The sequence below is a fragment of the Vipera ursinii genome (genome assembly GCF_947247035.1).
Source record: "Vipera ursinii genome assembly, chromosome: 2".
NCBI lineage: Eukaryota > Metazoa > Chordata > Lepidosauria > Squamata > Viperidae > Vipera > Vipera ursinii.
Genome location: NC_139513.1, coordinates 69,536,505 through 69,552,819, shown reverse-complemented (window position 1 = coordinate 69,552,819; position 16,315 = coordinate 69,536,505). Strand labels below are relative to the sequence as shown.

The window sequence follows — 16,315 nt, the reverse complement described above, 5'->3', positions numbered from 1 at the left end:
GTCCTTCTGCCCAGGAAATAAAGCCAAATATATTAATGAGCATGGCAGAATGCTGATGGAAATGGTGGTGAAAATATTACTTATTTGCCCTTCAGTAAACTGATACTTTGTGATGAGCCATCTCCATTTGATGGGAATTCTTGTAGCATATGCTAAACATTCCAAATCTGCCCACCAAAGTTGAGCAACCTCTGGTTTAGATCCATTTCTCTTGGATCCAGAGTAGAAGGCAGACAGCAAATATTCAGAATCAGCAAATCCTTTATTTATTAAGGATTCTGTCCCTTCACTAGACTGTCACTAAGGCCTTGACTTGTAATCAAGATATGGCATATGACTTGTGAAAGGCAAGTTGTGACAATAAGGAATAAAAGAACAATTTCTGTTCCATTTTAATATCTATTTTCAATTACCATTTCAATGAATACTGAAAATCATTTCAGTTAGTTTGAAAAGACAGGTAAAGAATAATCTCGGGAATTTAATATGAGACTGACACTTGGGAGGTAGGATTATCCTGATAACATCACTGATTAACTCCTTTTTGGCTTTGGGATCACTTGTGCCTCAGTTCCCTCTTGGTACATGACTTTGTACTTGATTGTAAATCACTATGAGTTACTGTCTTTAAAGAGCATTCAGAATGGTAGAGTCTATATGCTTAGTTTTCCAACGAAATGTGTTAATATCACAATCTTTGATTATTTATTCTGAATCCCATGACAGCAGGTGTTGTTTACAATAAGTAATTTATGTTACAGAATACGTAACATAATAATATTTGTGATGCAGTTGCTGTCCTGGCTTCATGTATTTCATTAGACCATAATGCATTTGCTTAGTTTGGGCAGAGAATGTTGGCAAGGACCTAGCTTTTGCAATCTGCAAACCGTAAGTTATGTCTTAGTGTTACAAAACTCTCTGACAGTATCCATATCTGGTATTTTTTTAAAAAATATCCAGAAAAATTATAAAATTTGGAGTATCTTAATCTTCAAAACAATTTATATAATTGAATCAACATTTTGCTTTTCAAATATGTACCTCTGCAACTGGATATATATTTCAACTACTTCTATCTAACTATGAAGCCATTCAGAACATTATGTTCATATTACTAAGATCAATATATACAAGTTTCTAAAATCAGCCAGCATAAATAAGGTTTACTATGTGTCAATGAAATAGCCTTTCACCCTATAGACTCCACAGGTCTTTAACAGATGCTCTTTCTATGGAACTGGATTTAACTAGGCTGGAACTGAGTACATCTGCTCTAATTTTCTTGCTGCCATCAAAATTGGAGGCTTGCAAAAAATAAGTCAACAAACCATGTTCAGAAGAAAATGTTGGCAAGCATTGTTTATGTTTCTTGGAAACACAGACAACTCCCAAATAATCAGCAACATTTCCTGCTTCTGGAAATAATTCAAGATTAGGGAAAAAAATCCTTGGTACCAGCAGTCATAGAAAGCACTCAGCAACATTATATTTTCTGGAGCCTTATTTCTGACAATAAATTTTAGGTCTTCTGTAGCAAAACAGTTGTGAAATTTTAATGACTAACCACAGCCTCGATCCACAGCAGGCACAGAAAATGAGAAAAATTAAGAAACAATGCTTTCCCCAGAAAAAGGGCAGGAAGTATTATTGTTCTTTGGTGCTTCCTCAATGTCTAATTAGACTTGAATTAAATAGAGGCAGCTCACTTTCTCAGAAGAGCTTGTTTGTTTCCCTCTCACACATATACACACGTACAGACCAATAAAACATAAGAGACACAAACTAAACTCAAAAATTGCAAATGCTGCTCTGGAAGAGATCTGTTAAGTTTCAGACCTTTACCTCCTCTGGTGGTGGTGTTATTTTTAATACCAGGATGTAGAAGACCAAATCACAACAAAGAGAAAAAATGGAGTCCTAGAACAATAGAACAGGTATCATATCTCTGACTGTGTTAAATATATTCTTATTGGGGATTTGCTGGGGACTATTATTAGTCTAAAATTTCTAATACTGATATTTCTGTTTGAATTTGTCCTTAATGTTATATACATGTACAGTACACATAAACACACATACACATACAATATATATATTGTGCTGAATGTCTAAATGCCATAACACAACAAAGGAGAGCAAACCCATCAGGACAAGATTCAGCAGTCCATCTGCATTTAAAAGACAAAGCCACTCTTTTGAAAACAGCAAAGTCCACATTTTGGACAGAGACTGCTGGTTTGGAAGAGGGGTCAAAGAGGCCATCTATGTCAGAACTGAACAGTTCTCTCTCAACAGAGGGGGAGGGATACAACATCATCTATCTCCAGTCTACAACACAGTCCTTTCAGCAGTTTGGAGAAGGCTCCACACCCATTTGCCCAGGTGACCCTGGGAACAGAAATAAATCTCCAAGTGTCCTCAGCGACTTTCTAAAAGACTGCAAATGACCAGCTGTCTGCAAGGAATATAAATCCTTCCATTCCCCTCCATCCAGTCAGAGCTGAAGAAGCTTCTTGGATGAGAAGCAAAACATCTTCAAAGAAAAACAAGAAAGTTCAGTTGCTTCTTGAAAAAGCACCTTTGGGATAGTATGCTACAGCTGCCAAAAAAGCCAACACAGTCCTAGGCTGCATTAACAAAGGGATAGAATCAAAATCACGTGAAGTGTTAGTATCACTTTATAATGCCCTGGTAAGACCACACTTGGAATATTGCATCTAATTTTGCTCACCACAATATAAAAAAATGTTGAGACTCTAGAAAGAATGCAGACAAGAGCAACAAAATTGATTAGGGGACTGGAGCCTAAAGCATCTGAAGAACAGTTGCAATTGGGTATGTTGACTAAGGGTGACATGCTAGCAATGTCCCAATATCTAAGGGCATTCCACAAAGAAGAGGGCCTCAACCTATACTTCAAAGCATCTGAAGGGCAAACAAGAACAATGAATGGAAACTAATCAAGGAAAGAACTAACCTAGAAGTAAGGAGAAATTTCCTGACAGTTAGAACAATCCGTTGAACGATTTGCTTCCAGACGTTATGGGTGCTCCAACACTAGAGATTTTAAAGAAGAAACTGGACAACTATTTGCCTGAAATGGTAAAGGGGGCTGGACTAGAAGACCTCCAAAATCCCTTCCAACTCTGTTATTCAATTAAGACTTAATCTATTGACAGTATTGAAGTAACCCTGTTGGTTTGTCCTTTCAAATCACAATACAAACAAAACGCAACTATTTGGGTTCAGATGTCATGAAGAACTCAGGTAAGGTTTTAATGTAGAAGCTAATCTAGTGATATGGACTTGGAGGAGGACAAGCTCATTTTGTGCATTCGAGAGCATTACATCTATTGGCACCCTCCTTCAATCCAATATGCCAGATCTGGAATCTTAAGATCACTGCACAGCCACCCAATTCAGGGCAATATCTGGGCTCCAAAAATGTAGTCAGCAACAAACTTTACCTCTTTGCTGCTACTTAATGGACATCTGGAGTTTTACAGCTCCGATACCATAGCTCTAGCTTTAATATTGTACATGAAGGTTTCCAATTTATTTCTTATTGATTCAAAATGGAAGGTGAAAACAGGGAAAGGGAAGCAAACAGATAAAAGTAAATAAATAATGAGCTGAGAATTAGAGATCACCATTTCCCGCTATTTCTGAAATATACAATTGTAAAATAGTATACTTAAAATCAGGAGAGCTAAAAGATTTCTCTGACACTCTGATAATGAAGTGTGTTTGTTTTTTGGCTTAGCATAATATGCAAACCTAAACTTTAAGGCTTAATATTATCTGCAAACTACAACACTATGGCTTGTTTAGCAAATCATGGATAACAAACCCTTGACACAGATTAATATAGTTTTAAGAAAATGCGATACTGCCAAAACACATGTTATTCAGACTACTTAAAAGGATATGGTTAAAAATGAGCACCATTTTTAAAAATCAGGTAGCAGTAGGATATCAAATCAAAATTTACTATAAAACTATTATTCCGATAATCAAAAGTTTCAAACATTGGTACTAATGAATACTCAGTAGTCTTCTGACGGCATAGTTTTATCCAAATGCTGACATAAAGCAAACATAATGCAAGAAAAGAAAGCAAATTTTACCTGTCTGAGCTGCTTAACATCACCAAATATCTTCATCACTCCATCAATTTCACGCTCTAGCCTTTGAGCCCAATTCTGCATTCTGCGAAAGAAAGTTTGGAAGGTAGAGTCAGTGAAAAGAATGTGGTAAAATTTAGCATTCACAGCTTAGCTAATATCCTTTGTTTTTATGTTCAAAAGATCCAACATGTCTGCCTACCATGCAATACAACTGCAAGTTTATCAGCTGGTGAAGTACTAGATACATCTTAAATATACAGAGAGAAAGACAACTAAAAATAAAAATCAATAAAATACTTACATTTGAATTATTATTTTTGCTAAGAAAATATTGTAGAACTGGGACTTCAATTCATTTCAATAAAGATATACCTGTTATAAAATAATGCTGATACTATTCATTCTAATTTAAAAAATAGCTGGCTACATCATTTCTTTTTTTGAAAAGGGGGGGGGATGGAGAGAATGGAGGGTTTTTATTATTTTATTTTATTTATTATTTTGTCACCCATCTCACTGTGAGGTATCTCTTACAACAAGACTGGAGGACTTGTTCAATCTTTTAAATGTTAAGAGGTAAAACACATAAAGGATAGATGCATGGTATGGATGCATGGTTAAAATAGTATATTTGTTTTCTACAGAACTGCAGTATTAAAGTTTACCTCTAGCAGCTGATTAATCCTCTATCATACTACCAGCAAAGGCTCTGAAAGTTAAAAAAAAAGTATTTTCTTTCCTTTTCAATCCTAAATGTTCCTATCTAAATTTAAAGAGGCTGAAGACATGAACAAGAACATGCCATCTAATGGACAAGAATGTATAGCAATCTTTTGCACATATTAGTACATAATTAGGCTTTCATTTATGCAAATTAAGCAGTGTCTTCAGCCTCTTAATAAACGTGCACTTCTGAAGGTTGCAACAAGAAGTTCTACTCCAAAGCAGGATATTCTGGTCCCTCATCTTCTCATTCCATCTCTTCCTGCTTTTGCAATTCTAGTATCCAGGCTTGCTTGCTTTAGGCAAAATGGGAGTTCCATCAGGCCTCTTTTTACTTTAAAAAAATATCCATATCCTACAAAACTTAAGAGCTCCCTTGAGCTTGGAGTATTTCCTCAACTTAACAGACATGTTTTGATGCCACTTCTGTTGGCACTTAGAAATGGAGTTTATTGTTAGATGGAACAATATTCATTGAGACCAGGAGGGAGCCTGGAGTTCATTAGAATGCAAGAAGCCAAAGGACTGGCTTGGTAAAAAAATAAGTTTGAAACTTTTGAACAAACTGTAATATGCTCTCAGGAAATTATCATGTTCAGCATTCCAATTTCAATTTCTTAAACCTCTCTATATTTCAACCTTTTCTCCTCTTTTTCAAGCATGGCTTGATGCCAGCAGCTTTCTTAAGTCTACTTTAAACAGAGAGATCCAGAGCAAAAAATGCTGAAAAGTCAATCATAGCTGCCACCTAACATTAAGCTATAAAAAGAATGAAAGGGAAACACAGTTCGTAGAAGAAAGGAAAGCAACTGCATTTTGTCAAAGGCAATCAATTGTCTGAAATACCTTGTCTTTATGTGGAATACCCATTCTTTATAGAATGGTACAGCTAGAGCTCCTCAGCCAGTTAAAGGAGGCATCTGACAGTCATGATCTACCTGTCTCCAAACAGGGTTATGCTATGCCCTTGTTGGATTTGGGGTTATATTTGAGACTCTTTCTAATGCAGGCAAAGTCTCTGGGTGTCCTGCAGTCACAATGTGCCATGTGACCAATCTGCCCTCTCAGCAACAACTACTGGCAGTATGAGGAACATATTCCCTCTCTGCCTTCACTTTTCCTTCTGTTTGCATACCCAAGTTCAGCAAGAAAAAGACAGAGGCAGCTTGAGTATTGGGGCCAAGCTGCCTGGCTGCTACAACAAGTAACAAGGAAGTCAAAAACACTCTCAGTTTCCATGCCATGCATATGAGGGACTAGTGGGATTCAGCCGGCTTGCACCACTTTGGCAGAACCGCTAGCTAATTTTTTGTTGCCCAGGCCCAGAATGGACTTCTGGAAGCGGCATCCGCACAGAGAATCGGTTGTTCACATATTTGAATCCCAACACTGATGTGAGGGTTTGTATAGCAGCAGTCTAGAGCAGGGGTCTTCAAACTTGGCCCTTTTATGACTTGTGGACTTCAACTCCCAGAATTCCTCAGCCAGCGTGTCTGGCTGAGGAATTCTGGGAGTTGAAGTCCACAAGTCATAAAAGGGCCAAGTTTGAAGACCCCTGGTCTAGAGAGAAGCTGATAGCAGAAGTGCTGCTCCCCCTGTCTCTGGTGATCATTTGATTGGTTGGGGAAAAGTTAAGCAGAAATTGGGGCTGCAGGATATTGAAATTAACAGCCCCTCACAAAGCCCTGAAAATGTCTTTGCAGAGAATAGCCAAATCCACTCAGGTCAACCAAGATCTCTCAGGAAGAAACTTAGTTGGGGAAGCGTAAACCCAGCATCCATTCCATCACAAATCACAAAATTCTTCCTGGTGAAAGAGCAGAGCTTCAACTCCCCATGTATAGACTGGAAAACTGTATTTCATTTGTGCTTATTGCAGGTTGCTTTTATCCTCACTTATTTAAAATACAACTTCTCAGCTTCTTTTCATTATCTCAAGCTTAAACTAGCCATTTCTCTGAAGTAACAATACTAAGAAGTACAATGGAAGAGAATGTATTGCCCTAGACAACAGTGTTCCCTAGACCTTGGCTTTTCAACCTTTTCACCCATTGTACCACTTTTAGGATATGGCAATATCCGAGTACCACCAGTTACCTAGCAAGGACCAAAAGAAAAAAAGAAAAAAGTGATAAAGTACAGGTAGTCCTCGACTTACAATAGTTCACTTAGTGACTGTTCAAAGTTATAACAGCACTGAAAAAATGACTTATGATCATTTTTACACTTATGACCGTTTCTCGCTCGCTATTCCTCCAAAAACAGGCCACTCGCTCTGTCTCTCTTCACTGCTTCAGTAAGAAAAGCATCTTCTCTTCTCAATCTGCCCCTTTTATACCTTCTCGTCTCTCCACCTTCCTCGTCCTTTTCTCTTCCAGGTGTACCAGAAGCTCCAATTAGCATGTCGCCACATGGCAGATACTGGGGATTCTGCCAAGCTCTGCAGCTCCAGCTGATCTCCTCCAGGTACGTGCAGCTCCACTTTAACTGGTTCCCTCCCCCACTACAATTAGCTAGGACTCGCGTACCACCAGCCAGGTGCTAAAGTACCACTGGTGGTACGCGTTCCACAGATTGAAAAGCCCTGCCCTAGAAACTTCTTTTGGTGCCTACTAGCTTTTTACCCCAGCTGACTATTTTTTAAAATCAATGTGAAGCTGATATTCTTCAACAGCACCCAGCATGCTTGTTCCCCTAGAACAGGCTTTTCAACCTTTTCACCCATTGTACCAGTTTTAGGATATGGCAGCATCTGAGTACCACCAGTCACCTAGCAAGGTGTCAAAAACTTGATGACACCCCCCCAAAAAAAATTAGAAAGAAGTGATGAAGTACAGGTAGTCCTCGACTTACAACAGTTCGCTTAGTCACTGTTCAAAGTTACAATGGCCCTGAAAAAGTGCCCCCCAAGCCACAGCCGAGCAAGACACCTGCCTGCCCGCCCGGCAACACTCTTCCTCCTGTCCGAGGTTTTCATTGTTGTGAGCATTTCTGTTGAGGATTGGCAGTGGGGGTGGGATGGGGGGTTGGTTTTTGTTTTTTTCCCCTCTATTGGGTGGTTGCAGCAGGTTTTGTCATTTCCCATGACCCTGGGACACTGTGACCATCATAAATATGAATCAGTTGCCAAGCATCTGAATGTACATCACAAGACCCTGGAGATGCTGCAACATTCCAGCTGATCGGCGCTTCTGGACTCAGCAGAAGCGCCAGGATCAGCGCTGAGCTCCAGCTGGAGCCTGGTGCTGATCCTGGCGCTTCCGCTGAGCCCTTACAGCCCTGCAGCTCCAGCCATCTCTCGCTCAGGCTTGTGTGGTTCAGCTCATTCCCCTCCGCTGCTACCACTTTTCTAGGATGATCGCGTACCACCTGCCAGGTGCCAATGTACCACAGGTGGTACCCGTACCACTGGTTGAAAAGTCCTGCCCTAGAAAAGTCACATCAGCATTTTGAGCCAGATGACATGCTGAAGACTAGTGGCTCATTTGTCTATCTAAACCGATGACCCTGTCCATCAAAACAGAAAAATACAAATGTAAACTATACTGTGATAGAGAAATTGTAGAGCAATAGCAGATAGTAATTGCATCAACTTGCCTTCTGTTGAATAGGTTTATACAATGTAAAACACCCATTATAGGAAGCATCTTGTAAACAAGAAAATCTTTTGCCATAATAGCCATTTTCTGTGTGCATCCAATGCATGCTGAAAAATTTCAAATGTGCCCTTAGCTCTAAAATGTTTGTTATACTTGACATTTGTTGAGCTATTTTTCAGCCTACCTTTTCATGAAGGCATTTTCATATGTTTCAATTTTATGTTTACATTTCACCATAAAAATGTATACTAATCACTTTTGGTATGTCTGAGAGCCACATATGTTGAATGACAAGCAGGAATAGCATAATTTTATTGTTTTTTTTCTAAAGTAACTCCTTAAACAAAATGGGTATTTCCATAGTTCAGAAACTTACATTCATAAAATCTATAAACCATTCTCAAAAGAAAGAAAAATTAAAGGATTCTTTGTAATAATATAAGATCTAAAAACACATTTTTTAAAAAAGCAAGGGATAATAATTAATAATTAATAAATAAATAAATAAATAAATACATTTAAGATTTGATCCACTTTCTGTCATTATCTAAAAATGTACCCAACTCAACTACAGTTCAACACTGAGTTAGCATATACCAGTTGCTCAAGTAACATACATTCATGGAAAGGAACAATGGTCTGTTAACATTTTTGTGCTTTCCTATAATGTTTTAAAATACATAATATCTGCTTTGGCTGCCATTTGTAAAATCATGTAAAAATACATAAAATGTGCTACGCTAGTCGTTATGCCTGCTTTACATACAAACACATTTCAAGTGTGCATTAAAATGTAAAAGTTTTGGCTGTTAGGTAAAGAATAAGATAGAAATGAGTATGAGTAAAAAAGGAACAATCCACAGTTTCCCTAAGATGTGGACAAAAAAAAAGACTTCACACTTCCAGGGAAGAAATGATGGACTGAAGACAGCTCCATGAAAAGTGGAGCCAATGACTGTACAGAATGAAGAAGTGGGACCAGATCCGTTCTTTCATAATGCCCCTAACAAGGAAAGAACCTCAGATCACCCACAAGTGCTCCAGACAGCTGCTCCTTATAAGAAGACCACAAGATAGCAGTCTCTGGTGGGTTTAAAGCCAGGAGACGACAAAATAACCATCTTGCTCAAACTGCATTTAGTGCATTTGAAAGGACATTGTGTTCGTAGACTTCTTTTCTAATCACTTTCAGAAATTGCTTCTTAACTGCTTTTCAGCTATCAGGGAACTTTGGATCACCAAATTTTTACAGCATTTTCCTTCAATCCACAGTGAAAGAAGTTTTTAACATAAGTTTTAGAACTTAAAAAAATATTTTCGAGTAAAGCAGAAAAGGTGATTAAAACTGATTTTAGAAAGTTACAAGCAGACTAGGGGTCTACCTAATATGAAACAAGAGTTAGGAATTAATTATAAAGAGTCCTTCCCATGGAAACCTGCTTTTATTTCGAATTCTAAAAAAATAAGATTTTAGAAGTTGGGCACTAGAGGGAACAAGATGAACTAACTTTACTTTATTGTAGGGCAACATTAACAGAAACTTACAAGTTTGAAAGTACAAATCCTGCCATCTCTTTTTACCATCTGATAAATTAGGGTGCATTCTTTCTAAATTTCTTTGTCCAATATTCAGCTGTAGTCTCTTTCCCCCTTTTATCTGTTTGTTTCCTAGGAAGCATCTCTTCCTCTGATTTCCCAAAGTCACTCCCATATACTATTTTCAGAACTAGAAGGTACTAAAAATTATAAATGAGAAGAACACTCAAACTCAACTCACAATTATGGAATGAAGCAAAGTATTTTAATACTAGACATAGCAACAAATATTTTGGAACAATGGACTCCAAAGTTAATTTTAAGAGTGTCTGGTTCTGTGTTTCAAAGGTATTAAGGAAGAAAACAAGTTTTAACTGACCACATTGAAACTGATTTGAAAGTGGATGTTAAAATGACATGGGAAAAAATGTTACACTGGACATACAAAAGAAACTGGCTATTGTCTTAATAATTAAAATAATATACAAAAACAAATCAAGAGATGATCTAGATCAGGGCTTTTCAACCAGTGATACGGGTACCACCTGTGGTACATTGGCACCTGGCAGGTGGTACGCAACCATCCTAGAAAAGTGGTAGCGGGGGAGGGGAATGAGCTGAACTGGTGGCAGCACCGCACAAGCCTGAGCAAGAGATGGCTGGAGCTGCAGGGCTGTCAGGGCTCAGCGGAAGCCCCAGGAACAGCACTTCTTCAGGGCAGTCAGGGCTCAGTGGAAGTGCCAGGATCTGAGCCAGCCTCCAGCTGGAACTAAGTGCTGATCCTGGCACTTCTGCTGAGCCCAGAAGAAGTGCCGATCAGCTGGAATGTTGCAGCATCTGCAGGGTCTTGTGATTTACATTCAGATGCTTGGCAACTGATTCATATTTATGACAGTCACAGTGTCCCAGGGTCATGTGAAGTGGCCAAAACCTGCTGCAACCACCCAGCAGATGGGGGGAATAAAAACCAACCCCCCCACCCCCGCTGCCAATCCTCAACAGAAATGCTCACAACTATGAAAACCTCGGACAGGAGGAAGCGTGCCACCAGGTAGGCAGGCAGGGGTCTTGCTCGGCTATGGCTTGGGGGGCACTTTTTTCAGTGCCATTGTAACTTCAAACAGTCACTAACCAAACTGTTGTAAGTCGAGGACTACCTGTACTTCATCACTTTTTTCCTTCTTTTTTTTTGTTTTGGTCATCAAGTTTTTGACACCTTGCTAGGCGACTGGTGGTGCTTTGGATGTTGCCATATCCTAAAAGTGGTACAATGGGTGAAAAGGTTGAAAAGCCCTGATCTAGATAACTTTCTTATATTGGATTAAAAAAGAGGTTTTTTTAAAGTGTTGAATAATTTTATGAGAAGGAACAAAGAAAAAATGAAAAGAAATCAAATTATAGGATATTATTTGAAGGCACTAAAAGTTAAGGTTGTTAGAAGTAAAAAGATTAAATGTAAAGTTGGTTTATTTGATCAAGTCTAAAATAGATATGTTGTTACATCTGGTAATGTTTAATGGACTTTTGCTGACTTCAGGACAGAAATGCTAAGGCTTTATGGATTTATTTATAGAAAAAAGCTGAGGTATGGGAAGAAGAGATCATTTATTGTATTCTAAGAGAAAATGATTAGTTACTAAAATTCCTTTTTACTATATTCGTATGTTTATCTTCAGTGGCGTAGCATGGGGGGTGCAGGGGGGGCCGGCCGCACCAGGCGCAACATCTGGGGGGGCGCATTAGATGCATTTTACTTTAATTACATCAGTATTTTCATAACAAACAATACATGTGCTTAGGGGGTAAGGGTTTCTTTAATCTAGTGGAAGAGACTCGAGTGCTAAAATCCACGGGTTAGGGGGCGCAAATTACTTGCCTTGCCCCGGGTGCTGACAACCCACGCTACGCCACTGTTTATCTTTCTTTTCTACTTTTTCTTTTCTGTACCTTTTAGTTTTTATTTCTATTCTTATTAAAATTTGTAATATGTAATATTTAATGAAATTACCATTAAAAAAGCGAAAAGGTTTTACTTACTCCATAACAGATTTTAGAATGCCTGTATCAGGATGAAACAGTTGTTAAGTTTCCACTGAAATCTATCTGCCAAGAAAACCTATGTGCAGACTAACATCTTTCTATCACTTTCCCTTTAAAAACACAAATTGTCAGGCCTGATCAGCTCACCGGTTTCGTCTAGTCTAGTACTCACTTCTCCTTGAAAATCACTTCCAGTATAAAGCATTTCATTGTCTTTTTATTATATGGAAAAAAGAGAGACAAAAAAGCCTTATTTAAAGACTAAAATTATTACTTTTAATCATAAAGGCCATTAAAACTCTTCAAGATGATTTAAGCATATTATTTTGGAAAACAGTCAATAACTTAGGGAAGAGGTACATATTAATTTCCATATTAAAATATGACAAGCAGCAGGTGGGTCTTTAAAATCCACCCAAATGATAGCTCCAAGGAAAAGAAGACTAGAAAGTGTGCTATAAATGCTAATCAAAATGCCATTTGATTGAGAAAAAGGAGAAAATAAACATTTTTTCATTGTTAATGTTTTTTTTTAAAAAAAAACCTGTTTGGGATTCATTAATTACTGCACCAGGGGGTATTCTATGCTATCACTGATTTAAATAAACATTATTTTTATACTGCTTTTCTCATACTCACTATTGTGTGAACATTAAAAAGCAGCAGGATTATATTGTAACAAAACAATATTCACCATATATTAAAATATCTTACGGTAAATATTTTAAAGCATGCTGCTTTCATTGAAACATTGACAGCAATGCCATAACCTTATGCTGCAAGTTTCATCCCTTTTGGATGTGCATGCAACATCACAGCATATATACAAAAAGTTTGCATTGCAATGACCATCTGTCTGCAAGCAATATAAATCCTTCCACTCCCCACCATCTATCTAGACCAGACATGTTAAACACAAGGCCCGGGGGCCGGATCTGGCCCGCGAAGTGGTTTCATGTGGCCCGTGAAGCCATCCTGGCCTTGGCCCTGGCCCAGAGACCCTCCTTCTGCCAGAGACACTCAGATCTGTCCCACTCCTGCCCAGGCCTCCATAGGCACCCTTGATGTGAATGATGTAGAGCTGGCCACGCCCACCCAGTAGGCCATACGCACTCTAGCCACACCCACCCAGTAGGCCATGCACATCCTGGCCATACCCACCCGGCCCCCTGAGGGCAACCACAATGCTGATGCGGCTCCTCAATGAAATTGAGTTTGACACCCCTGATCTAGTCAGAGCTGAAGAAGCTTCTTGGATGAGAAGTGAAACATCTTCAAAAGAAACACAAGAAAATCCAGTTGCCTTCTGAAAAAAGCATCTTTGGGTTTGAATTGCAACAGCACAGGACCTGGGTGACAATGGCATGACACTGCTTTTCTCATTCTCGTTCCCCTTGCCCCTCCTTTTCTGAAATCAGAAAGAGTGGAAACAATTAGAACACCAAAATCTTCCAGTTTAGGACAATTTGATGGTCAGTGTTTACAAATCCAAGCACTTCCTAGCTGAATGATGCCTTCCCGAAAACTGAACTAGTATTTTATTTACAGTATTTATTTTTCACATTTCTGAACTGCCCATCTCCCTTAAAGAGGAAATATTAAACACATACTAGTGAGGCAAACTTTCAAGCTAGAAGGTCCATTTATCCATCCTCTTTAGAATAGCAAAAGAGAATGAAAAAGATATTAGCCAACACCAGAGTCATACCATACCTTTCTTTGCAACTATTGTACTGTAATTACCTGTCCTGCTGCTCCAAATCACTTTTATTTTCTCCAGGTCATATAAGTTAGAACATTGTCAATACCATGACCAAGCATTTGATGTGACCACTTTCTTTATCAGTGTCAACTATGCTAGGATTTATTACTGTTTCTGTCTTTTTTCTGTTCATATCTGATTTCTCAATGCACTATAATTTATTGTACTTTACATTTTATGGAAAGTGAATAAAACAAACAAATAAATAAATAAAAAGAGTACAATTGCAGAAGAAACAGATACAGAATTATGTACGTGAATTTTCATTTTGAAATAACTCAGTATGTAAATAGTAAATTATAAGGTATGATTTTGATTGCTTTTGGGGGTACTCTGGCACACTACTATAGGTCTGAAGGTACAATCATTTCTTGAAATTCCTTTGCAAAACCTTATGTATAAATAATATACTGCTCAAAAAAATAAAGGGAACACAAGATAAGACATCCTACTATTAAATACAGTACATTGTGTTGTTTAAGTGTTCCTTTTATTTTTTTGAGCAGCATACATAAAGAAATAGCCAGGCAAGATCAGGATAAGCCATCCACAGAGACAGAGTTTTTAGTTTTCATCTTATTATATTCTATGTTCATAGCTTTGGGCTGCTGAAGATACAAAAGACAAATGGAATAAAACACAGAATTACAATAGGAACTGAGAATCATTGTAAAAGGTTTATTTCTTTCTGCTTTACTTAAACCACTACAAATTTAAACAGAGCTGTCCTATGGAATTAGTGGCAACTAAGCTCAAATTAATATATGTACCTACTTTTAATTTATGTTAAATGAGAGACGGAGAATTGTAGCCTGGAAGTTATTATTTTTGGTAATTTATGTTTTTCCAGTGCTTCATACATTAAAAAAAACAAAATAAATTCTAAGTTATAATGAATTTACTCTTTATATATTTAACACTCATGATGATCCCTGCTGATGGCCATGTCACCAGATGAAAATTTCCAAAGTCACCAAAATGTTTGCAAGTTCCATGCCTGATTCTTTTCCTATTTCTCTATCCCAAATTTAATTTCCTTTTACAGAATTTATTAAGAAAAGAATAGTTCATGGTTCTTTCAAGGAACTTTTGAGCACTCTGATAAATTCCAGAAAATTTAATCTACTGTAAATCTTGTTGAAATCTTGACTTGCTAAAATTTTAAGCACAATTTCTATAAGTGGTATAAAATTAAGCCTTAAAAGAAGGATACGCATGCTTCTAGTACCACCTAGCTAAACTTGCTAATCTCAAAAAAGTTAATTAGAGTTGGGCCTAATTCATTCTTGGATGGGACAACAACAGTGCATACCAGAGTTATGTAACTATCCTGAGTTTTAAAAAAATTCCAAAATAAGTAAATGGTAAATCAATTTTGTTCAATTGCCAAGAAAACGATATCTGCCTAGACAGAAGTCAAGCTCCTCAAGAAGTCTTTAATGTTATTAAATACACAGTCTTGTGTATTTCCACTATTCCTTTCCTTATTGTTGTCTATAAAATAAATGACAATTCCCTTTATCACAATTCATCACAGAAACTAATATTCAGTATACACGACTTATCTATTTAAATATATTCTCTTTCTTACCATCTTACATCAACTAATTAATAATACAGTATAACATTATTTTCTATTAATTTCCAAATGTCTTAAATTTAGTAACCAAAATTTTCTCTTATTTCAACATTAAAGAAAAAATGGAGGTACATTATAGGAAGTCATGGGACATCTGCCAATAATAAATGTTGTTGTCTGGACTTATACAACAATCTGTGAATAAGGGAGGATAATCTTATAGTAAAAAGTGGAAATACACTCAATTAATTGCATATTAAATCTACAGAAAAATGGGATAAACTAGTTACGATTAAGTTAATTTTCAGTTTAAAGAATATTCCAGATTCTTTTTTAATTTTTTTTATTAATTTTCTAATTTTACATATAAATATTTAAAAAGCAATGTGGCGGATGAATTAATTGATAATTCAATAACATACAAATATCTTTAGTACAAGTCACAAACTACTACATTAAGTATTTCCTCTCTTTTCCCCTTAGTATTTACTGTCTCATGTTTAAAGTAATACAATTCTTATTATATCAATTAAATAAAAATGACTTTCACATTTATCAATAATTTTTAAGTTTATACATATCCTGGTTCTTTTAACATTCAATCTTTATAGACAATCAATGTCCTAATTAGTTTTTCCCAATTTTTAGTTTCACATTGATATTTAAGTTTAACATTTAATATTTATAATTTCCAAGTTTTAAATGACAATTCCCTTTATCACAATTCATCACAGAAACTAATATTCAGTATACACATCTTATCTATTTAAATATATTCTATTTCTCACCATCTTACATCAGCTAATAATACAGTATAACATTCTTATTTTCTATTAATTTCCAAATTTCTTAAATTTAGTAGCCAAAATTTTCTTATTTCAACATTAAATACTTCCTCTTTTTCTCTTGATGTCTACTATCTCATATTTAAGCTATAAATTTTTAT

General features: G+C 36.8%; 1 protein-coding gene across 1 annotated transcript in view; it reads right to left on the bottom strand.

The window, feature by feature from the left end:
- The window catches only part of CACNA2D2 (calcium voltage-gated channel auxiliary subunit alpha2delta 2), a gene marked incomplete at both ends in the record, with an annotated part of 699,157 nt that overhangs the window by 638,231 nt on the left and 44,611 nt on the right, over positions 1–16,315 (bottom strand). The window contains one exon of the mRNA XM_083355340.1: positions 4,131–4,212. Within this exon, the coding sequence (XP_083211466.1) occupies positions 4,131–4,212 (82 nt within the window). The remainder of the gene's footprint in view (positions 1–4,130; positions 4,213–16,315) is intronic.